We start from the raw sequence: 25,462 nt of genomic DNA, 5'->3' as shown, positions 1-25,462 counted from the left end.
CTCAGAAGAGACAATCACCTGCTACATCGGCTCAGTCAGAGCCGCCAGTCAAGTTACCAAAAATTTCTAAGGCCACTACCTCCTCGGCTCTATAGTCCTCGGAGCTGTCGGAGGTTATACTGATTGACAAGCCTGGTTCTTCGGTTCCAAAGCCTTTGGAGCCACAAGATACCTCTTCTTGGAGCCGGTCCATGGACATTTCACCGATTTCCCCAGACACTGAGATCTTCCATTTTGCACAGGTCTCGTTCTTCATCGCTATCCTCCAGGTCCACCAGGAGCTTATCTGACGATTACGTGGAACGGGTGGTGCACAGACTACTCTGGAGGCAGTCAGGAGATGTTTATCCATGTACCCAGAAGCCTGGCAAACTATCACAAGAGACAAGTGGGTACTAAGAATAATATCTAGAGGATATTCCATTCCCTTCTCCAATCCTGTTCCACAGACCAGAACAATCCCAGATGTTCCACCCAATCTAAGGGAGCAAGCAACTAGAGATTCAAAAGTTGCCACACAAAAGATTCATCCAAGAAGTTCCTGCAGACCAAATCGGATTCGGAACTTACTCAAGATTCTTTTTGGTGCCAAAAAGAACAGGGGACTGGAGACCCATTTTAGACTTAAGCAAATTAAACGAATCTGTCAAGAAGTCAAAGTTCCAAATGGTGACACTGCAGTCTATACTTCCCTTTTTACGGAAATACGATTGGATGTGCTAGCTAGACCTTCAAGATGTTTACTACCACATAAAAATGGACAAGACATTGAGAAGGTATGCTTCATTATCAGTTCCAAGCTCTGTCCTTTGGTCTCACTACAGCGCCCAGACAGTGTTCACCAAATGCATGGCAGTAGTCACAGCTCACCTTAAGCATCTAGGATTCAGAGTGTTTCCATACCTAGACGACTGGCTCCTATCACCAAACATCTACTCCAACAAGCCAGGGATCTGACTTTGGACGTTTGCGCTCAGTTGGGTATTACAGTCCACTTTCAAAAATGCGCCTTGTTGCCCTGTCAACATATTACATTTATAGGAACAGATCTAGACACAGCTTCTATGGTAGCACGTCTTCCAACAGAGTTGCAGCAGTCAAACAGCAGATACTTTTCTTCCCAAATCCAAGGTGAAAGCAAAAATAGTTCTAAGATTATTAGGGACATGGCTTCCACAATAACACTGGTTCCACCTGCCAGAATGCACATGAGGATCCTTGAACGGCTGCTGCTCTCCCAAAGGCCACTTCAAGAGCTTCCTATGTCTCATCCGATCAGGATAACGGCATCTTGGAAAAACGACTTAAGATGGTGGATACACTCTAGCCATGTGACCATAGAGAGACCCTTTGTTCCACAATAACCTATAGATACGGTGACCATAGACACTTCCCAGATAGGGTGGGGGGGGGGGCATTATCTGGGGAGAACAGTCAGGATACATGGCAAGAACACGAGGCTCACTTGCATATAAAAATATGTCCTAGAGATGCAGTGCTTCTTGCGTTGCAAGCACTTCACAACTTTCTCCCTCTAGGGCGATACAGTCAGACAATATATGTCTGTGGTCTGGTACATAAACAAGCAGGGGGGAACCAGATCTTACCCTCTCTGTTGCAAGGCCCTAAGAGTTTGGCAATGGGCAGTTTCTTCCCAGCGCTTTTTAATAGCAACACACATTCCAAAGTCCAACATGACTGCAAACAAGCTGTGCAGGGCAATTTTAATGCCCGACGAGTGGTCTCTCAATCAGAATGTAGCAGAAAGGATTTTCTGAACTTGGGGTCTGCCTTGCTGCGATCTTTTTACCACTTCCATGAATGCCAAGTGCAGCATATACTTTACCCTAACCCCCCCCTCTGGGGGAGACACAGAGAGACGCACTTGCTCACGATTGGCCCTCAGGACTTCTGTATGCCTTTCCTCAGTTTCCCTTTCCTCAGTTTCTTCTCATACCCAGAGTCATTCAGAAAGCACAGTCCTTGGGAAGAAGGAAAATTCTCATTGCTCCTTACTGGCCTAGTCAAGTTTGGTTCCCCTTCCTTTGGCCTCATCTTCAGGAGAAGCCTTGGACTCTGGACCCAGTTCCAGACCTACTGACCCACAAGTCAGGTGCGCCTCATCCTTCTCTCCACACCCTAAAATTGACAGCTTGGCTGCTCCACTTCCCAATCTAGTCAGGCTTCAGAATTTCACTCTTCCAGTTAAACATATCTTAATGTCTTCTCATAAAGCTTCCATCAGAAAACTGCATTCTAGCAAATGGAAAAGGTTTTCCCTTCTCTGCACCCATCCATTCTATTTTAGAATTTTTGGCGGAACGCTTCCAAAAAGGTTCAGCTGCAGCAACCATCAGAGCACAACTTGCTGCAATCTCAAACTTCCACATTGGTGATTCTACCTCGAACTTAATCTCACACAGGTTGTGTAAAGCCTACTTGAAAGGTGCTTCCTTATTAAGACCTCCCTTTAAGGAGCCTCTTTCTCCTTGGGATTTAAATCTTGTTCTCTCTCACCGGACGTTACCACCTTTTGAACCCTCAGTCTTCAGACCTCAAGTTCCTTTCCTGGAAGACCATTTTTATGGTGGCTATAACATCTGCTCGAAGAGTATCAGAGTTGCAAGCTCTATCTATTAAACCGCCACATTTGATATTTCACAAGGATAGGGTATCCTTGCGAACTAATCCATCCTTCTTACCTAAAGTCTCTTCTTCAACTACCATAAATAAATCTATTGTGCTTCCAGCATTTTTTCCTAATCACAGCAACAAGGCAGAATACAAATTACTTCAATTAGACGTGCACAGACAACACGGCTTCTATTTGCATAGGACAAAAGATTTTAGAAAATCTAACCAGTTATTCGTATCCTTCTCCGACACAAAGAGGGGTAACTCAGTTTCAAAAACTACTCTTTCCAACTGGCTCTCAAACTGCATTACATTCATTTATACCTCAAATAACAAGAGATTTACCTTTTAAGGTGAAGGCTCATTCCACTAGAGCAATGGCTACGTCTTCTGCCTTTCAAGCCAGAACTACGGATAATATTTGTGCAGCAGCGCATTACAAAGTGGATTTGGCCTCTAGGGACAGGACCTCCTTTGGTTCCGTGGTGCTTAAAGGTGTACTCTCGTGAGCCACCCAGGGAAAAGGTGCTAGAGACGCTGTCCCATCATTGCAAGAATGAAGGCAAGATAGGACAACATAACAAAGAAGTTATGTACTCACCATAATGTTTCATGTTTTTTGTCCATCTCGCCGTTCATTCTTAAGAACCCTCCCCTCCTTCCCCCTTCCAAAGGCTCCATGTGGACCTGGTGGAGGTTTTACTATCTTCAGGAGTTTTGTTTCAGTTTGTTTCTCCTTCCATTGGGGATAGCCTATATAGTTATTTACAATTCATTTAGTAGTAGTAGAAACACGATCTGGGGAATTACACCACTGTATTATGGGACACCTACTTGCCATGAGCCAAGTTTGAGTCTTTCAGCTGTGTATTCGGCCAAATCGGAGCAGAGGATAGTCTCCGAACCCATCATTGTAAAAATGAACGGCAAGATGGACAACAAACATGGAACGTTATGGTGAGTGCATAACTTTTTCTTTAACTGCAGAGAATTTTCTGCCAAAATGAAGATAGTAAACTTTGTCTTAAGACCACCACCAACTGTGTCCACCTCAACCCAAATGCCTCCTCTCTTGTTTTGCTGCCATGAGCTTAGGCAGTGATTTCCTCTCCTCCACTCTCTCATTTCTCATGCAGGTGTAGTTCTGCTGCAACAGGATGACCGCCTTCTTAGCTACAATAGTAAAGAAATGCAAGACTAATGAACTGAAACAAAGATCCGCAAAAGTTTTAGAAGCACATTCTGAAGCTACCCTTAAACAGAAATCAAACACACCTACATGCAAGGCACTTCTAATGGAAAGTGTTAGAGTTAGTGGTACTGAGTTATAGGCTGTTCTCTGGGAAATTAAGTTTCCAAGTCTTAAGTCTGACACATCCAACTGAAGAGCGATGTCAGAGAATGAAAGGGTATGGCAATGATGCAGTAAACATGGAATAGTTAATAGTTTGCGGATTAAAAGAACTGACTATTGATGTTGTGCAAGCATAATGCACAAAAGAACATGCTCCAAGAAATCAAAATAAGTGTAACAAGATGGTGGGTTACAGAAAATTGTATTACTCCACTGGAGGGAGACGTCTGGTATACTGGGCCTCACTCTCATCTCACAATGTTCTCCTTTAGGGACACTTGCCAATGTTCCCCTACAGAATTAAATATGAATTTAACAAAAAAAACGTGGGAGCCAGAGCACCTTTATTCCTGGTACCTCTGAATTTTGCCTTGGAGAAAGGCCAAGGTAACAGGAATAAAGGTGCTCTGGCTCCCACATTGTTAGTTTCTGATTTATTTATTTTTTTGTTAGTTTCTGATTTATTTATTTTTTTGTTTTATATTAAATACGAATTTGTCCGCAATATTGTTGACATACTATTTATGGTCCTAATACTGGCAAACTGTGCACTCCTGGCATGCCTTTGTTTCTCCTTCCATATTAAGTATTTAAAAATCTTAATGCTGGATTATCCCAAAGTATGGAGTGTAATAGAATAAACAGCTGCCTGATATCTGTAATGAAATTAATGGCACAATAGACTATAGACCGGATTCATGAACACACACAGTACACTATTCTGAGCAAACAGACAAGCATAACTTCCACCTTCTTCCTAATTTTACTTTTCCTACTGATATTCTTGCAGCCTTTAATATTGAGGGGGATTCATAAATGTTACCAAAAAGTGTAGACTATGTGTACACACAATTTTTCTGAGTGAATAGACAGCACAAAAATGTGGTAGGAAAGTTCTTAAACACAGATCATGTACACCTAAGTATTGGCATTCATGATCTGGCCCCCACTTTTTTTACTGTCATCTGCTCATAAGACTCTATCCCTTCCTCGGTTAAGATTTTACACTGCACCCTTCCTCGGTTAAGATTTTACACTGCACTTTGGAAAAAGACTGCCCATTATGGATACAAGCTCAGAAAAGTTTTAAAACAGTGTGCTGGGAATGGCTCACAGATAAACACAGACTACCTGTTTTGTTATTTAGGCCGTCCCGATTTCCAGATGTCTCAATATCTGGATCTCCAGCCCATTCCCACCACTACCAACAATACAGCAACCAAGAATATATAGTAAAGGGTAAAATTTTGAAGTTTTATTCAGATTATACCCCAGTCATACTTACTCTTCCAGAGGAGCAGCCCCCCCCCCTAAAAAAAGGCTGCAGAATACCTCACTTTTGGGAAGGGAAGCAGTGTAGTTAATGTGGCTGTAATACAATCATGCAGACAGATAAAGGCAAAAGCATCCATTTTGGCTCAAGTGAAAAGCAGTAAGGGGAAAGGTTTATTAAATACTTCAGTAGAGAGGCATGAAGGCAGAGATAAACAATAGGTAGACCAGAAAGGTAGCAGGGTATCCAATGGACTCGAAGATAACGCCCTATGATCCTATGTTCTTGGGTTACTAGGCTATTGGCCCTGAGGCCCTTACAAGCCTAGCCAAGAATTTAACCCATGTTCCAGAAAATAAAAATAGACAGAGCTTAAATGCAAAGATAAGACAAGTTTCATCAGAGCAAAACTAGCTAACAGCAGGAGATTTATCAAATGAAGTTCAGACACCTTTTCACTTCTTATACTGTCCTGCCAGCCTATAGTACTGACATTTCTTAAAATTCTTTGGGAATACACAAGGGGCTGTGATCCACACTCCCAATGCAGATGTACTAGGATTTACTGAAGGAAAGCTCCCTTCAGTCTCAGGATGTTTGCACTCAGATGAATACTTCAATACTTATCCCGCTGATGCTTCAAGAAAGCTCTCCATACTGCTTCGTAGACCTCTCGATTTACCCCGCGCCTCCACGGAAATATTTTCCCCAGTAATCAAATGTCAAACAACATTTGTTCACAAATACCACGAAACATTAATTAGATGTTACCACACAGTGTAGTCTGCTTGGAAAGAATGCAATCGCATAATTAATTTTAGTTTGTTTACCAGGGTAGTACACTGATCAGTATAGACCATTTGCAGGCACTGCCTGGGTGAAGAGATTCATAAAAAAAGAAAATAAAAAATTCATAAACACAGAGTAATAATGGTAGATAATCCCGTAGACAATTGATATAAAATATTAGCGAAGTAGAAAATCAAATGCGAATTAACATGGCAGGAAATACATGAGAAAAGCAGCAGCTGCAAACTCAGGATCAGAGCAGAAGTGATGCAGGTGAAGAGAGAAGTTAGGTTGTGTCCAGTGGAAAAGCACTTGCAGTCAGATTTTTGATGAAAAAGTGTCTTGAGTTGAGTTTTGAAGGTGGGGGAAAATAGGAGACTTCTTTGAGTGAAAGGGTAGGGATTGCCAGAGTACGGGTGCAATAATGAAGAATGGTTGGTACAGTGGAGTTTAGTTTGGGGGGTTAATTGGGAGAAGTTTTATTATGGAGTTTGACTGCAAGAGGTGGAAAGGCACCCAGTGGAGAAACCCTAAGACTAGCTCAACTCTGTAGGAGACTGGTAGCCATTTGGCCTTGGAGTGAGTGATGCAGTGGTGATCCTGGGTGGAGCGCTGTAAATGTTGAAGACCTCAAGAAATTTTATATAATGTGCATATATCAGGAGCATACAAAAACAGAACTAAAACAAGTCCATTCCAACTTTACTCCAAGATCTGTATGAGGTTTACTAAAAGAATAATTTATTCTCTTGGTTTATTGTATTGCACACTGAATAATCTCAAATCACCCTGGTCACAGAAATTGCAGGCTAGTAGAACACATCACAAGCTGTTTCTTTGTACTTCACAATTCCCAAAGTGTGCCTTCTTTCTTTTAGTTGGATTAGGGACTAAGAATTTTGTCCCCTTTAAATTCAAATGATTAAAACAAAAAAGCTTAATACAAATTTCATCATACAGCACTTCTGTTCTGACCAAGCTTTTCTTGCAATAACTCAAAGTATTCCCAGCGCCAGGTCACTTACAGTGCACTGCTGTAACTCAAGATGTATTTGTGGAATTATTACATTAACTTACTTCCAGTTCCACTACAAGTAAATCTTGCTCTGGCAGAAGTGAATGAATGACTGACTGACTATTATCTGCTCCATGCACCTTTTTCTGGCTTATACTTCAGAACCAAACCTATACCTGCATAGTCACAGCATTTTCATTTTTGATGGTGCCATGGAGGGTCTATATTAGAACATTGAAGTTTCAAAACTTCGAATGTTCTAATATTGAACCCTATTACGTGAAAGCTAAAAACATTGAACATACAGAACAGCAAATTCTTTCCTAGGGAAAAAAATTGTTGTTCCAAAACACACACACACACACACACACACACACACACACACACACACACACACACACACACACACACACACACCACACAAGCACACCAAACAAACAACAATCCACATACCTACACCTAAAATCTTACAACTAACCCTACACTAAACTATACACACACCACTAACTATCCATTTACCTTAAGCCAAACCCTAACCCTAAGGTCCGCCCTCGCACACTTACCGGACCCACTCCCTAACCCTAACTCACCTACCCCACCCTAACCCTCAAATCCACACAATCTCACACACATACCCAACCTGGCCCAAACCCTAATTCACCTAACCCTCACGTCCACACAATCGCACACATACCTAACCCACACCCTAACCCTAACTACCCTAACCCGCACTCATCACACACTTAGCTGAACCCGACCTGTAACTTTCCACCACGGCGCTGAAAATACCGAAGCAACAGAAACGGACAACCGAATTCTTTCCCTAGGAAAATTTGGTTTTCTGTTGCTTCGATATTTCCAACTTTCGCGTAATAGGGTTCGATATTAGAACCTCGAAAGTTTTGAAACTTTGATGTTCTAATACAGACCCTGCCATGGAGGACATGCAGGTAGGTGCGTGCGTGTGTGCCTTCTCTGAAGATTGGGCGCTGGGCTAGCAGCTAGACACTGTAAAAATCACTGCCAATCATAAGTGGACCAGAGATCCGCTGTGGCGACCCCTTACCGGGAAAAGCCAAGAGACTTTATGGTGCCATGGAGGACATATTAAAAATACTTTGTCAGGAAATATATCACAATTCTTACAAAATAGCTTTCAAATGTATTCAATTACAACTTTCACTTCCTCTTACTATGACTAACAACTCTATCAGAACATATCTGCAGTCTAGCTACAAAATCTCTTAACTCATAACCAAAGGTTTCCAAGAGATGCAGCTACACCATTTCTTGAATGATAAGTGGTGTATTCTTGAATAAAAACACACCCAGACTGGAAAATAAGCTGAAAAAACAAAGGCACATTTAGGTGGAATAAAAACACTTCACTGGTGTTTCCTAGTACTTCGGCTCTATTGGGCAACCGTGGATGTGGACTCTTTACACAAGCATTACAAATGATTGGAGTTTGGAAGCAGTTGGCAAGACGATGAGGGAGGGTCCACGTACAAGTTTTATACTTCAGTTATTAGAGTTTTCCCCGACACAATTGTTTCAGATTCAACAAACAGTACTTTCGACAGAAAGAGGGCACTGCGATGGGGCTTCATATGCCCCGTCTTATGCAATCATTTTCATGAATCATTTTTCAAGCAACATGTGATAATCTATAAGAGATATATAGATAATTTGTTTTTTATATGTATATGAGTGATCGTTCCGAGGTTCAAGACTTCGTGGACAATCTCAACCAGAACAATAATTTTTGGTTAGAATTCACTTATATTACAAATAGGGAGAGAGTGCAGTTTCTTGACGTAAAATTTTTTATAACAAATTATGGGGAAGTTTCTTTTGAGCCTTTCACCAAAGACAGCAGTTATATATATATATATATATATATATATATATATATATATATGTATATATCTATATATCTATCTATATATATATCTATATATCTATATCTTTTTTTTTATTTTATTATTTTTTTTTTTTTTTAAATCAGCCGACAGCATGCACCCCCCTTCCCCATTTATTGGCTGCATTACCAGACGAAGACTATAATTGTATCTTTAATAATACTTGTGAAAAACACACTGTGAGAGAGGACTTTTTGAAAGTTAGACAGAAGTTGTTGGAGAGGTTATAATTCGCATGTTCTTGATAAAGCAGAAAGGGCGTTTGGGACTGTTACTTTTAAACATATCAGCAATGCATTGCGTGTGTTTAGGGGTAATTTTGGTTCTGCATTCAATACAGACAGTGATGAAAAATTGTTTTTGTCACTAAATATTCCCCTTTTTCCAGACGTTTGAGGATGGTTGTGGAGAGGTTTTGGCCTATAATTCTGAATAAAGCAAAACTAAAGAATTTATTTCCCAGGAGAATTAATTTTTCTTATAGTACTGCGAGAATGCCAATAAGTGCCTCCACCAAGAAAGGAAAAGGCGCGATAAACAAACTGTGAATCATTTGTGTTTTAATGTAATATAATATAACATAAAATAACAAAAGGACAACTCCAAACTGATGGTAAAAATTGTTGTTGGTTGTTTACTTAAGTAAATGTCAAAAATGCTCTGGTTTTTACATAGGAAAAACAGAGAGAAATTTTAGGAAAAGGATATACGACCATTTATACTGTATAAGGACCAAAGATAATAACAATGCTCTTTATAGACATATTGACAGGGAAGGGTTCATAGGTTCATACTAGGCTATCTGCCCTAGGGCATTTATAAGCCTAGCCAGAGTGTGTTTGGCTTTCACCACCCATTTTAAATTAATTTTGCTATGCATTTTTTTGAGGTTAGTATACTGTGCCTCTGTCTAACAGTGACACAGAAGTGATAGCCGGGGTAAACCTACGATCTCCCATCCACTCATCAAGATTCCTCTTGAAGAGAGTCAATGTGGGACTCTGCCTAACCTACTGGGATTTTATTCCAGAGTGAAGGGAGCCTCTGGGTTATGAATCTGTCCCTCCAGCATGTCCTATTTATTTCAGTGCTGAGGTTCAAGTCTCTCAAGCGCGTAGCTCGATGGGATTTGGATTTTCTGAGATGCAGCATGTCCATTAATTCCGGTTTGGACATGGCTTTATACGTCAGGCACAGATCGCCTCTGAGCAGGCGGTATGCCACTGAGTAGAGCTGGAGTTTCTTTAACCGGGCAGCATATGGTATCTGTTTGAGCCCTTTGATCCTCTTGGTGAGGTACTTTTGGGGTCTTTCCAGTTGCTGCAGGTGTCTGGTAAGGTACATCCCAAAAGGGGCAATGTACTCAATTATGGGCCTCATGAGGGATGAGTAAAGAGGCACGATGACCTCCCCTGATCTAGATGTGAATCCCTTCATGATTAGGTGGGCTATAGAAAATGTTTTTCTAACCACTTTGGCCACGTGGTTGTCAAATGAGAGATTGCTATCAACTTGGGTCCCCAGGTCCCTAATGACCATATATTTAAATTTATTATTTTAGAAGTTATAAAAGGCTGACCCCAAAGGAGGTGATTGTAAGGGTTTATTGAAATACAAGGAAGCGAAGTGGCAAATTTTGTTAGATGCCACAACTCCCCCAGGACTGAATGAATACATTTCAGTAAAACCATTTTTGGAGATTTTGGAAAAATTCATCATTGCATCTAGTTTTTATTGCATAAAAAATTTTGCATTATTACGTTTTTAATATATATTTTTTTTAAAAATTAAAAAAAAAATGTTTTATAAAAAAATTATAGTATTAACACATCAATTTCTGCCCCTATTCATATTTATTAATGTATTAATTTTCATGGATTTTTTACGCAATTTTTATGCAGTTTTACATATTTTAGTGTGATATTATTGTGTCCAGCATAGTTCAGTACTTGCTACATTTTGATGTATATTTTATTTTATATTTTGTGTTATAGTATGTACCGAATACATTTACGCATTTTATGTTCATAAATACATTAACCTTATTCTTTTCACAGTTTTTAAATTATTGTATCTCTGGCACTTGTATTTCAGCCAGATGCATTTAGTAGGTTTAGTTATTTCTGCACTTGCATTTGATGTATGTTTTTATAAGTATTTTTTATAAGTACTTTGTACCAGTAGGGTTGAAAGTTGGTTTATTACTATGAAACACTTCTATGTGTAGTGTGTATATCACTTTGGTGCCAAAAAAGGCTTAAATTTGGTGAAGTAATAACTGAAAGCCAGTTCTGAAGAAGCCCAGTTTTGTGGGTGAAAGCGCTTAACTAGCTTGTTTGTTTGCTCTTTTTCCACCAGTTCGTCATTTTTACCATCAGTTTTTCTGTTAGTTTGGAGTTGTCCTTTTGTTATTTTATGTTATATTACATTAAAACGCGATTGATTCACAGTTTGTTTATTGCGCCTTTTCCTTTCTTGGTGGAGGCACTTATTGGCGTTCTCGCAGTACTTTTAGTTTCAGTTGTCATTGCTTTTTACTATTTACTTTTTCTTATAGTCGTTTTTCTAATTTGAAAGAATTGTTAAATACCTAAAGAGTCAAGAGAAATCAGGGATTCAAGGGATGTTATTCATGTGGACATTGTAAAATCTGTAAGAGAGTCTGTAATTTAGATGCAACTCTTATAAATGAGAAAAAATATAAGACCATGGAGTTATTAACTGTAGGTCCTGCGGGGTGGTTTATATCGTTGGCTGTGGATGTGACCCCGTGGTAAATTGGGCAAACTACAAGAATGGTAAAAAATCATCTAATGGAGCATCTGGGTGTCAAACATGGTTTGAGCATAGTAAAAGAAAGAAGTACAGTAAAAGAAAAAACAGGTGGCTGGCGGGTGGGTAACCCAGACTGCAACAGTGAATACACTCGAACATCTACAATTATGGTAAGTGTACACAACTGTACTATGTTCTTCGTGTTTCACTGTTGCAGTCATTACATTTGGGTAGAATCCCAAAGCTATGGTTGGGAGGATGGAACTATACAGAATTAGAAGCAGCTATAAGGCCCTGCAGGACAGCAGTGGCAAAACCTGCTCTGGATTTAAAGAGAGGTAAATGGCAACGTTTGGTGAACATATGAACTGAGCTCCAGGTAGCAGGTTCTAGAATGTCTTTGGTAGGAACCCCTCTGAGAAAGGCTGAAGAAGTAGATGCAGCCCTGGTGGAATGGGATCTGATCCCCTTGGGAACAGGTTTACCATGGTGCATGTAGCAGAAATGAATACAATGGCTTATCCATTTTGAAATAGTCTGCTTTGAAATAGCCTTTCCCTCTGCCCCTGCAGCAAATGCCACCAGTAGTTGCTCAGATTTTCTTAGAGATTTTGTCCTGTTTAAGTAGAATCTTAGTTGTCTGTGTACATCCAATGAATGCAGAATCCACTCACCCTTGTTCTGTGGATTTGGGAAAATTGGCAGATGAATGGTCTGATTAAGAGCCACACTAGATACCACTGTAGGCATAAAGGATGGATTGGTCCTGAGCACCACCCTGTCTGGGTAAAAGACAATAAAAGGCTCCACTGCCATAAGAGCCTGTAGTTCTGAAATCCTTCTAGCTGAAGTAACTGCTAAAAGAAAAGCTGTCTTCCAAGAGAGAAATGTTATGCCTGCAGTAGCAGTTGGCTCAAAAGGAGGTAGGGTGAGCTTTTCCGACACAGAATTAAGGTCCCATGCCAGAGTTGGTGCTCTCCTGTGAGGTCTTAAATATTTGGCCCCTCTGATATACTGCTTTAGCAGGGGATGAGAAAAGGAGGGGAGGCTCTGTATTGTAATGAGTTGAAATGGCAGAGGCATGGATTTTTATGGAAGAGAAAGATAGGCCCTTGTGAAGCATCTCAGTTAAGTATTGCAGAATCTGAGGAATATTGGACATTGCTGTGCTTATTCATTGTGCCTGGCTCCAGGCACATAATCTTTTCCATTTATCAGCATAAGGTTTTCTAGTACTAGGCCTTCTAGCCTCCAAAATGACATCCATCACATGTTTGCTGAGAGATGTAACTGGTGAAATTAGTTGATTAGCCATGCTGCAAGATTCAGAGTTTGGAGCAGAGTGTGCAGAATTTGATAGTTCTGCTGAGACAGTAGATAAGGAGCCTGAGGCAGGTACCACGGAGGAAGGTGTGACATATTGCGTAGGAGTGGGTATCAGTGTTGGCAAGGCCAGTCTGGAGCAATCAGAATCATTTTTGTTTTTTCCTGTCCGACTTCTAGTAAGACCTTGGAGAGCAGAGGCAGAGGGGGAAAGGCATAGACTGATAGGTTTTTACAGCTGAAGGAGAAGGATAGAGCATCCACTTTCCAAGCTTTCTTGTGATGAATTCTTGTGCAGAATTGGTCCAGCTGAAGAAGAAGGATAGAGCATCCACTTTCCAAGCTTTCTTGTGATGAATTCTTGTGCAGAATTGGTCCAACTGATAGTTTTGGGGTGAGGCAAAATGAGGCAAAAAGATCTATGACTGGGCTCCCCCATTTACGTGTCAACATGCTGAAGATTTGTGGATCCAGTTTTCATTCGTGTAGGTCCATAAGTTCTGCTAGTCTGTCAGAGTATTTTGCTTTCCTGGCAGGAATTGAGCTTGTAGTAGATGTATTTGATAAGTCAAGGCAGTGTTCCACAAAGCCATGGCTAGTCTGCAAAGGGGGTAGGAATGGGTATCCCCCTGCTTGTTTATGTAACACATGACTGTGGTGTTGTCTGTCTTTATCAGTAGTCGTCCTGGATGAAGATTGCTCTGACAGCCTTCAAGGACTTGTTGTACAGCTAGCATCTCTTTCTGGTTGATATGTAGGTGCATTTGATTTGGGCTCCATTGGCACGGAATGCATTTCCCTGCCAGGTCCCCCCCCCCCCCAAGCATAATCTGATGCGTCTGTAGTCAGGGTTTGGGTGGAATGAATGACGGACCCTTGTTTTGGTGACATGCCTCTGCCCACCATAGGAACTCTTGCTGCAGGCAAGGAATAATAGGAATCATTGTTTCCAGGTTGTGACAATGTTGACTCCATAAGCTTTTTAGGTACCACTGATGTTTCCTCATATGCAGTCTTGCATATGAAATTATTAGAATGCAGGAAGCCATGAACCCCAAGGCCTGCAGAATTTGTCTTGCAGATAGCTGGGTTTTTGTGGCCACTTGAAGTAAGTCATTAATTGAATTTGTTTTTCTAGCATGAGGTAAGTCATCTGGGCAGTTGTATTCAAGCTTGCACCCAGGAATGTGATTATTTGAGAGGGTACCAGTTGTGATTTATTTTCGTTTATAGTGTACCCTAGACAAGTTAGAAGCCTTTTCACAAACGCCAGATGTTTTAGAAGAGAGTGTCCTTGTTTTCTGCCTGAATTAAACAGTCGTCCAGGTAAGGATAAATTTGAATGTTTCTTTGTCTGCAAAATGCAATTACTGGTGCCAGGCACTCTGTGAAGACCCTGGGTGCAGTAGATAAGCCAAAGGGCAGTGCAGAGAACTGGTAATGCAAACAGCCTGCTTTGAAGCGGAGGTATCTTCTACAAGGTTCCCTGATTGGGATATGCAATTTAAGTCTAGAGTTACCAGCCAGGCATCCTTGCCCAGCATAGGCAGTAACTGCTGCAGAGTCAGCATCTTGAATTTTGGAATGTCCAGAAATGTATTTAGAATGGATAAGTCCAGAATTGGATGCCATGATTTGTCTTTTCTGGGTACCAGGAAAAGTGTTGAATAAAAACCTTGTCCCTTTTCCTTTTCTGGTACTGGTTGAATAGCCCCCATATTCATGAGGGACATAATTTGTTTCTGGGCCTCTGCCCACTGATTTGGAGGCAGATCTGGCCATCCGTTTGGGATTGGCAAAGTGTGGAAATGAAATCTGTATCCCTGGGATACTATGTTTAAAACCCACCTGTCCTGGGTAATTAGTTGCCAATTTCTTGCATGAAGTACCAGATTTCCCCCCAGAGGGGTGGCCAAAAGATAAGTGCTTGGAGACTGCAGAGGAAAGTCATTGAGACTGTTTACCATAGGAAGGTGCCTTGTTACTTCCAGATTTAGAGGTGGAGGCACCCCATTGTTTTGTTCTACAAGTTCCTTGTGACTGCAACCTGGAGCCTTTGGAATGTCTGGGTTTGACCTGAGGGGCTCTGGTGGGTACTGGAAAGGACCAATTCTTAGTAGGCCAGTGCCTACTGAACCTGAGTGGCTGCACTTGTAGGAATAATTTACAGTTTGCATAGCTTTATCTTTATCTTCCATCTTTTTCAAAACTTTTTCTGCCTTATTACTGTCCTGTTGTAAAGGTGCATCCAACAATTTTCTTTTAACATGATCTGGCAGATTTTGCTCCTTGAGCCAAGCATGCCTTCTTATCACAGAACCAGTTACAGAGGCCCTGTAGGAAGCCTCCAAGGAATCAAAACCACATTGCAAAGTATGCTTTCCAACTTGTTCAGCTGAATGCAATAAATCCTGCAACTCTTATTTTCCACACAGTCAAAAATCAACATCACTTTCTGTTTAAGTAAGCCCATGACATGCTGCTGATATTTAAGCATATGAAATTGACAGTTTAAAGCCCTGATTGCCAAGGTTGCAGACGTGTAAACCTTCTTACCCAATCTATCCAGCGCCCTGGAGTCTCTATCAGAAGGGGTAGGTTTTTAGCAGTAGAAGCCTTAATGCCTTTGGGACCCTGAGAAATGGTTTCAGGGTCAGCAGTAGGGTTTTCAAAAAGGAATTTGTGGCAGTCAGGAACCCTGTAATATCTGTCTGGCTTACTAGTAGCCGGAGGCAGGGAATCAGGTGCCATGCTGTATTCTGAAAACACATCAACAACGTCTAACACAGGAGGTATAGCCAAAGGCCTATGCTGAGGAAGGAGGAGGAAATCCCTAAGCCTCGTTTTAGATTGAGGAATCCTGACTCTCCCGGTGAAAGTGTTCCCTTAAGGTATGCAAAGTTTCTCCAAAAGAAAAATCCTCAGGAGGAGAAGCAGAAGGGATGGAATCTTCATCAGAGTCCTCATAAGGTGGAATAGAGAATTCCTGATCAGAAGAGGAATTAGAAGAAATAGAAACCTGATCTGATGATTCATAGTCAGTGCCTTGCCTAGGCCTCTTAGCAAGAGGGGGATGGGAACCCCTGATCAAGGTAATTAAATCCTCAGCCATTTTGGTCATATGTTTTCTAGGCATAGGGGCCTGTGCATGTGGCCCAAGCGTCGGTTTTTTTAGACATAGAAGTTGATTTTGGCCTAGGTTTTGAAGATGGTGTCGGTTTAATATACAAATCTTTAGGCCTGAAAACACCCTCAGAAGTCGGTGCCTGCTCAGCGGCTCCGGACCCATCTAAGGTAGAGATACCCACGGGTTCAATACTTAAAGTATCTCGTGGCATACCAGACTCCGAATGGGTCTCAGTAGAGGCCTGCAATGCCTCTCCAATATATTCCAACCTAAGGCAATTCAATCTAAACAAGATAAAGACCTGCTACAACAAAATCGCCAAATTCACCACAGGGGCATCCTACAGTAGTCACCACTGTTTCTCACTTGCTGAACTGGGCTGGCTTGAACTCAGTCACCTCCTTCAATGGTATCAACTCTCACTCACCCACAAACTAGTAAACCATCCACTAAATGTCCCATCCCTCCAGAATCTACTCCAACCCTAAGATCCAGCAACAAAAATCACTTGCAGATCACTAAAGCCAATAACTGTGCTGGTGAAGCACTATTCTCTTGCGCCATAGACAAATTATGGAACTCCCTCCCACCCACAATTACCTCTGTACCATCATGCACCAACTTCAAAACTTTACTAAAAGCGCACCTAAAAACATGCTGGCTATGCCCTTGCAACTCCCACTGTACTATCACCCACCCCATCCCACCACTACCTTTCTTTCCACCCCAACTACCTTGACTAAAGCAAGCTCAGATGCTCATAAGCCTAGTACTTATACATCATAGGTTCATACTAGGCTATCTGCCCTAGGGCATTTATAAGCCTAGCCAGAGTGTGTTTGGCTTTCGCCACCCATTTTAAATTAATTTTGCTATGCCCTTTTTCGAGGTTAGTATACTGTGCCTCTGTCTAACAGTGACACAGAAGTGATACCTGGGGTAAACCTACTATCTCCCATCCACTCATCAAGATTCCTCTTGAAGAGAGTCAATGAGGGACTCTGCCTAACCTGGACTGGGATTTTACTCCAGAGTGAAGGGAGCCTCTGGGTTATGAATCTGTCCCTCCATCATGTCCTATTTATTTCAGTGCTGAGGTTCAGGTCTTATTGCAACATTTGTTAATGTTGGTTATGTACTTCGCAGATAAAGATTCTAATTGTCTATGGATGTACTATGTTCTTCATCTGTAAATATGTTTGTAATTAAATTGCCATGTTAATTTAATTGTTAATCGCTATGTAATCCAATATAACTACTGTCCGTTTATTTTAACTGTGGAGCTTTTCTCCCTGGGCCTCCACTGAAAATGGACCTACGTCCAGTCGGATACTCCCGGTCAACAAATGTAAATAAATGGTAGGTTCAAAAACCAGACCGTTCATGCTGGTTTTTTACTCCAGTTTATTTTTTAGTGTTCTGGCTAGGCCATTCAAACAGGGTGATGTTTTTCTGACTGAATTATTAAAATTATAGACAAAATTTATTTTTGTTGTGTTGTGTCTTTCGACTTTTCCCAGTTAGGGGTCGCCACACCGGAACTCCGGTCCACTAATGATTGGCAGTAGATTTTTACATGCTGAGTTGCCAGCTCTGACGCATAACCTTCAATGAAGGTACGCCCATTCACGCATGTCTCCACACAGAAGACGCTCTAGCTGAGAATCGAACAGGACAACGTCATACTGTAAGGCAACAATGCTACCGCAGCACCACCACCGCAGAGACAAAATTTATTAATTATGGTAAATTATTCCCTAGAGGATTAAACCAGGAATTTAATACTAATATTTCTTATTAAATGAAGGTTTGTTCATCCTATGCTGCAAGAGTTTGATTTTTGGTTTATTTCAATGTAACGTGATAGTTCTCTTCTTCATAAATGTTTTTTCCTCTCACAAGGGATGTTATTTATGGGCAGGTCACAAACTTTCTTTATAGATCATGTTATTATAGTGTATTTAACCTCCTGCGTTATACAACTTGGATTTTGTTAAAAAAAAAATATATAATGATGTGCTTTTTTTGTATGGTTCATTCATGCCCCATGTTGTATTCATTCATACATACAAAAGTATTTTTAGATGGACAAGATAGTAAAGGGCTAATGAGAAACATTCACTGTTTAACACTTTTATAACTGAATGAGTCTTATGTACATTTAAATATGTTGTGCCTTATGGTATAAAAATGATTTCCTTTGAAAGGCTGTTGAGCCGAGGTACCGAGAAACACCAGTAAAGTGTTTTTATTCCATCTAGATGTGTCTTCGTTTTTTCAGGTTGTTTTCCAGTTTGGGTATTTTTTTTGTGTAGCTGGAGCTAGTTGGAGTGTGTATTTTTCACGTATTCTTGAATAAGCCTGACACTATGCACTTTTTGTTACACTGCCAATGTCAGCATGAATAGGGTACTGCAGTTTCCTGTTTCCAACTATATCAGGAGTAGATATACACAGCAGGAATGAGGGTCTTAAGTAATAGTCACATATTAAATGCAAAGCTAAATTCAGAACAAAATGGATAGATATGAGAGCACCTTTGCCACTATGGTACTACTCAGGGGGCAGCTCGTGCTACTGTACTGCAGCCCCTCCCAGCTGTAATATAAAAGAAAATTAGCAGCACGTCCCAGAACTCTGCAAATGCGTGTGAGAATCCGGACTGCTGTTTAACCGGTCCAGATTATGAAAAGAAGACATCAGAGTACAGATGCCCAGAAGTTTATGCGGTTTGTAACCACATAAACTGGAAGGGGATCGGACTGCAATGTCTGCAGGTATGTATGAATGGCTTCTCTCGCGGGAAGAAGGGACTTGGGAATTTGCATTTCTTTTGTGGGAAGAAGGGACCTGGGATTTCTTTCGATCGAAGCTGCTGCAGGAAGAAGGAACTTTGGAGAATGAAGCTGCAATTCCAAACTCAGGTACTGTATATGTGTGTGTGTGTGTGTGTGTGTGTGTGTGTGTGTGTGTGTGTGTGTGTGTGTGTGTGTCTATAAAATACCCCAGTTAAAAATATACCTGGTGGCTAGAGAGTACACAGGCTCAAACCCTGTACCTTAGGTGCAGGTAACAACAGCCTAAATTCCCTACCCACCACCACTTGTGTAAACTATTCAGATTTCTGCCATATATTTTTGTTCTGTGCTGCTCCTCATAAAATCTGTGGTTTTCTGGACTTTGAATTCACTAAATAACAGGCATTTGAATTTTTGACTTCATATTCTTCAGAAAGTACATGGTAACAAAACCTTTTCTTCTAGCAAGTCTATAAGATCAATATTTGAAATCTGCCCCTATTTTGGGGGCTGTATTCCCCTATTATTGGCTTTGTCCAGGTTTTTTGTGCTAAGAGGATGACCGCTATGGTGCAAACTGAATTCACTGAATACGTTTGGGGGCTGTACTCTCCCCATTATTGGCTTTGTCCAGGTGTTTTGTGTCAAGAGGTTGAAAGCTATGGTGAGAACGGAATTCAATAAATGATAGCCATTTAAGTTTCAGTCTTCCTGTCCTTCAAGACACAGCTGATTTGGCATAGTGGTATGTTGCTCTTGACTGTAGTGCACAGGGTCCTGGGTTCAAGACTTGGTAGTAAAATGCATGGTGGTAACACAACATTTTATTCTAGCAACTTTCCCAAGATTATACAAGCAATGTTTAAAATGTGTCCCTGTTTTTTGTGCTTTTGTCTCCCTCCCCACCAATAAAATTTGCCTTTTTCCAGATATCTTGTGCTGCAAGGTTGAGCGATACAGTTCAGTATAGACTGGATTTTACAAGGAGCCGAGAGCTTCGGGAGAAGAGAAGTTTAGTGCTGCTTATGCACAGTCTGCTTGCATTGTTAATAGCATAACAGGTTGCATATTTGCTTCTGATGCAGAAGGCTGTGGGTTCTACTCTCACAGTACGTAGATGCATTGGTGATGCACTACTTTTAAAAGGGGGTGGATGCTGCAGCCCTCAGAATGTTCTCTTTGGTGGAGATTCCTAGTAATTATGAACCTGTTATCAGTTTGCCATCCATTCCCTATTGCAATATTACTAGCTTATTTTTTAATGTAACATAGGCAATTTATTCCTCAAGGTCAACAGGCACTTTTATTTGTAGATGAAACAATGACATATAAAAATTGTTTGCTAGCAGCAACCTCTTCATTAGTTACAGATCTCTTTAATATGGCATTATTTAGATGACTTTTACTTCTGCAGAGCTTGTGCATATTTACAGATACTGGTGGACTGGAAGTTTGAGTAGACTTTTATAATGGAAATGTTCTGAATTGTGCAGTTTTGTCATTATTGGTGCATATATTTTGTTTCATCGTTTACTGGAATATGTTCAAAACAAAAATTTAAAACACCCTCTAACAACTGTACTGTATTATACAAGGAATATAATATAATTTAATACAATCAGGAAGGTGTATCAAAGAACATATGTATGTTTTGTGTGCAAGGGGCCTATGATTTGAAAACAGCCCAAAGTTAGTCTTTATCTGCCACTGGCCAGATATATTTTCTTTGCATGTGGGTTTTAATGAATGTGAGTTTCAAGGGCATTGAAGTTTTAATGCCAAGTCTATTTTCACTGTGAGGCTGCATTGCTTTGTTTAGCACGTCTATTAGTGTTTGTGCTGTAAAATGTAAAATAAAACTTTTAAATGAATTTCAAATCATTGTAGAAGTAAAGCAGTATGCACATATTCTCAGTGTAATACTGAATCAATGAATGGTACAGTGAACTACGCAGTACAGACTCTGGAGAGTGGAGACTACTGTGACAATGTAGAAATACTACTCACTGGAGTGCTAAAATTAAGTATGCCTAACATTTCACCTCTGAATTTAGTTTATGTATTGTAAAATATTCAGTAATGAAATGACCTGGCTAATTTATGCAAGTTCTCTGCAAATACTGTTAAGTCATAACCAAAATGATCTAATGAAATCACCCACTTGTCATACTCAACTAATATACAAAAACTACCTGTTCTACAACATCCATCTTCAAGGTTATTTGTCAAGGAGTGTTACTAAATATAACAGAATATCCTTTCCCAGTGCATATAGAGGGGGGTGCAATTTCTAGGCAACATATATTTTTCAATACTGCAAAACCCCCTGAAATTTAAATTTGGGCATCTCTCATTTCACAAAAATCATTCTGAAAATTTACTCCTGTGCCCTTGCTCAATCAATTAAAACACTACATCACTTTAATCAAGGCAAGATCTGTTGGCAAAAATCCTGTACCACAAGCTATTTACTGGTAAAGACTTCAGACCTGGCTCTTAGCAAGCCTGCCTGAAGGCTTTTGCATCACTTCACCACCTTTTATCATTCCAAAAGTATTCCCGTAAGCCATTCAAGGTAGAAATAGCCACAATTATTCATACTCGCTACCTTTTTATGAACTAAATATTTGGATACTCTTCGTCCCTCCTTACTTTTATTCATTTGTAATTTTTTTTAAAGGAGTACAAAATTACGCTTTTTCATACCACACTACTTTGATTAGCTCATCTACTCCAAAAAGAAGCATGTCAATTTTAAACTTCTGAAATTAAATAAAAAATACAGCAGTCACGGAGAAAGTAATTTACTGAAAAGTGTTTACAAAGCTATGCATCAAGTTAATATTACTACATTAATAACAGTATGGTTAGGATTTTTGGTTGTACATCACATTCTGTCAAGACTGTTAGACAACTGGTAACCCCCTACCCAAACTAACAGTCAAAAATTCTCATTTTACAAACCAAATTCCTGTGTCGTTACCTCTCCCCAAAACGAACAGCCAGAAATTCTTATTTTGTAAACCTAATCCCTATGCAGTTGCCTCTCCCCAAAACATCTCATTTTTCTTTGGCATATATCCTATGCAGTGGATTAGGACACATATAAAAATATAAGTCAATATTTAAAAGTCTTTCTTTGTGCAGCTAGTAATGCTGAACAGTAACAGAAAAACATACATCACTGTGGGAAGTTATCTTTTTTGGTATTCTTTCATTTCTTTAATATGGCTGCAACCCCAGCATTGAAATGTAGCCCACTGATGTACACCATAGCTTACCGATTAAAAGTTAAGGACTCTACACCACCACAGCTCTCTTATTTTTTGGCTGAGAAAAAAAAAACAACAAGGAAGAAAGGTACAAATAATGGAAGGATAAGTATTCAAATCGGGGACGATTTCCAAGGACTCAAATCGGGGACGATTTCAATTCCCTTAGAAAATATTTTACGAGGAAGAAGGCAAAACTATGAAGTAAAATAGAGGACAATTGAGATATATGCCTTCCCTGATGCTTAAGAACACTGGATTGTGTTACAATATGGGTTACGTCTGCACAGAGAAAGGTAGCCACACAATTCACGTTTGACTACATAGAATGACAGGTCTGTTTTTTGAAACGGCATCCCGTCCAGCCCACGATCTATAACCCTCAGCACTACGATGAAAAAATTACAAAATCTGAACAGGTAAACAGCAGCCAGATAGTTTAGTGAGTATTATGAACGTCATTTGCTGCAGAAACTATCACTATTGAGGATTTATAAAAATATGCATTAATAATAATTAAGGGTGTGTGTTGAGTGGGTCATCCAACACACTGCAGCAAAGTCACCCCAGCACGCGAAGTGACCTCTGAAGGAGGACATTGCAATTCATTCCAACTCCATAACGGAAAGTTGGTGCACTTACAGGAAACGGACTGGAGAAAGCATCTCCATTCACACTCACTGCCTACCTCTTCAACTAGCAAGACAAGAGAAAACAGCTGCAGTAACTACTTCTACAAGCCGAACATCTTGTATTGTAGGACAGATATTGCAGCACCGTCACAGCTAATACAGTATCCTCATAGTAATAACAATAATGAAAATAAACATGAAAGCACCTCAACACAATACCAACAACACGAAGTCAGACGTTCTTAATATAGATACACTACAATGCAGCGATGTCAGCTCTGGAATACACATTTTAAACACATGCACTTTTCCCCAAGAAAAAAAAGGTCTTACCGGGTGCAAGTCTGCTGCCTTTGAGTTGAGACATTTGTATTTTACTTCAGCGGTTATAAATATGTATATATCAATATATAAAAAATACAGCAACAAAACTCCTCTAAAAGGTAGCCCGACAGACAAGGGCAATGCAACCAGCCTTTAGCAAGAGTACTCCAAACGCACGGCCGACTTCCCTTCAAACCACGACTCAGGTGAATTGCGGTATGAAATAATGCATGAATGAAAGGTTGATTTGTTGTACCAATTCAGCTCATAATAGCCCCAAGTGTCAAATAAACAGTTCCGCCCCCTAGTTAGTGAGAGCCAGTGCTTAACTTCCCATTTGCTCCACCCTTCTATAAGGACCACTAGCAAACCAAGCCTGGGCCATCTCACGGAGTGGTACGTGATTTACAAGAACTGAATGTTGCGTAAGCATACTAGTATCAAGGGGTTGGTATCTTTCGGCAAGTATATATGTTGGTATGTCCTTCATCATATTGCAGATATGTAATCTTCACACCTAAGCATTGCACTTCACAAGCCATTTTGCGTGTACTAAAATGTTTTAGAAACTCCTCAGTTAAAAAGTGTAAATGTATGTTTCGAATGAAAACTAACCATACCTATGGGTGCCCTTGTAAAGGTCAAGCTCATTTTAATACAGAGTCGTCCGCAAATCGTAGAAACACATTAACTGCATACTCATCTATTTACAAAATTAAACAAATGTTATTAAAGTAGTTATATAAATCAACAGGGAAATGCAAAATACTATGATAGTAAAAAATGTGCTTCCACTGAAGAGTAAGGACAAGGTGTCCAACAGCCTTACAGGTCTGTACTTTGGGGCAACAGTTTAAAAACACACCCACCTTAAATGCTTTGTGTCTCTACAGTAAAATATTTTTATGAGCTTGGAACTCTGAGCACTGTATCTTCTGTTGAGCTGTTTTCTGACACAACCTAGGAAACGTCAAAGAAGGACACTCGACAAAAATACTTTCAGCCTAACCACCGGAACTGATGTGGAAGGAGGGGACTGAATAACTCGGAAGTGGGGTACAGCTGACTGAAATATCCAATGAGAGCACTGCTTCGGGTGCAGGAGCAGATAGAGCTGCTCAGGTGGCGGATGCCTATTTCGTGTGTTATTGGGCATCTTGTCCTTACTCTTTACTGTCTGTGAAGTGTTTTTTTTTTGGTAGACGTTGTTTTTTTCCCTCTTAAAAGAAGTAGCTATTTTTATTCACAAACTGTGTAGGGAGGGGAGACTAACTGGGAGATACCCAAGGGTTTGAGCTGTGCATGAATGCGAAAGTAAGTCGTTTAATTTCACCCAACAGCAGCTGTGCTGGGTGTCGTGAAGTGCTGACAGCCGTGCAGTGTCGTACTGTCTTAATCCACCAGCACCAGATGCGCAGTAGTAAGCGCTTCTCAACACTCCCGCCCAACATATTTAACCAGGTGGTGGTTTACTACATGTATGAATAAACATTTTAGATGTTTTACTCGTATGCCTGAATATTCATCAGAGATTGTCAACATGCGTAAATACTCTACTGGAAGTTTTACATATTTGCATCAAGTTATGATATTATGGAAATAGAGTCGTAGGTACTTAATATGGGGGTCTAGTCAGGAAACCAATATGGCTCAGTTTTTTCCCGTTGTACCACATGATCCACATCCGACTATTTGGGTTACTCACAGTCCCAGCGCCAAGTAGGCAATGGAGGCAGATTGAGTCAAAACTTTCTCCTGTGTATGAGTCAAGAGTTTGTCACTGTTAAATATTGCTCTTACAAACTTAGAAAGTTGATAGAATAATAGGTTTTGCATTAGCATGAATTTTCTGAAGGATGTGGAGTCTTAAACTCAAATGTTTAAGCAATAACCGACGACATGGTGTGGTATATTGAAGATTATACAGCGACCCCCAATTAATATTCCAAAATCAGCGTGCCTGTTTTAAATCAGACTTGTACTAATGGAAAAAGGTCTGGTTGCCCGGACTTTTTCCATTGGTACAAGTTTTCTTTTTTTTTGTGTGTGTGTGTTGGGACAGTAACGGAGAACGAAAGAGCGCCATTGCTGTTAGCTCGCTGTGTTAAATGAGTTTAACTTGGTGAGATAGCTTTAAAAAAAGCAAGGAGGTCTTCCTTTCTCCGTTGCTTTTTTTTTAAAGCTATCTCGCTATGTTAAATTAGTTTGGTATTATGCAATGACA

At 40.3% G+C, this 25,462-nt stretch overlaps 1 protein-coding gene across 1 annotated transcript in view; it reads right to left on the bottom strand.

Moving 5' to 3' along the window:
- UGP2 (UDP-glucose pyrophosphorylase 2) overlaps positions 1–23,597 on the bottom strand; it is a gene marked incomplete in the record, with an annotated part of 652,430 nt that extends 628,833 nt beyond the window's left edge. The window contains 1 exon segment of the mRNA XM_044055543.1: positions 23,248–23,597. Coding sequence (XP_043911478.1) covers positions 23,248–23,281 — 34 coding nt within the window.
- Positions 23,598–25,462: the final 1,865 nt, after the last annotated feature.

This window comes from Protopterus annectens, chromosome 1.part2, assembly GCF_019279795.1.
Source record: "Protopterus annectens isolate FY-2018-M chromosome 1.part2, PAN1.0, whole genome shotgun sequence".
NCBI lineage: Eukaryota > Metazoa > Chordata > Ceratodontiformes > Protopteridae > Protopterus > Protopterus annectens.
Note: the sequence above shows the minus strand (reverse complement) of the source record. Positions and strands in the feature narration are given on the sequence as shown.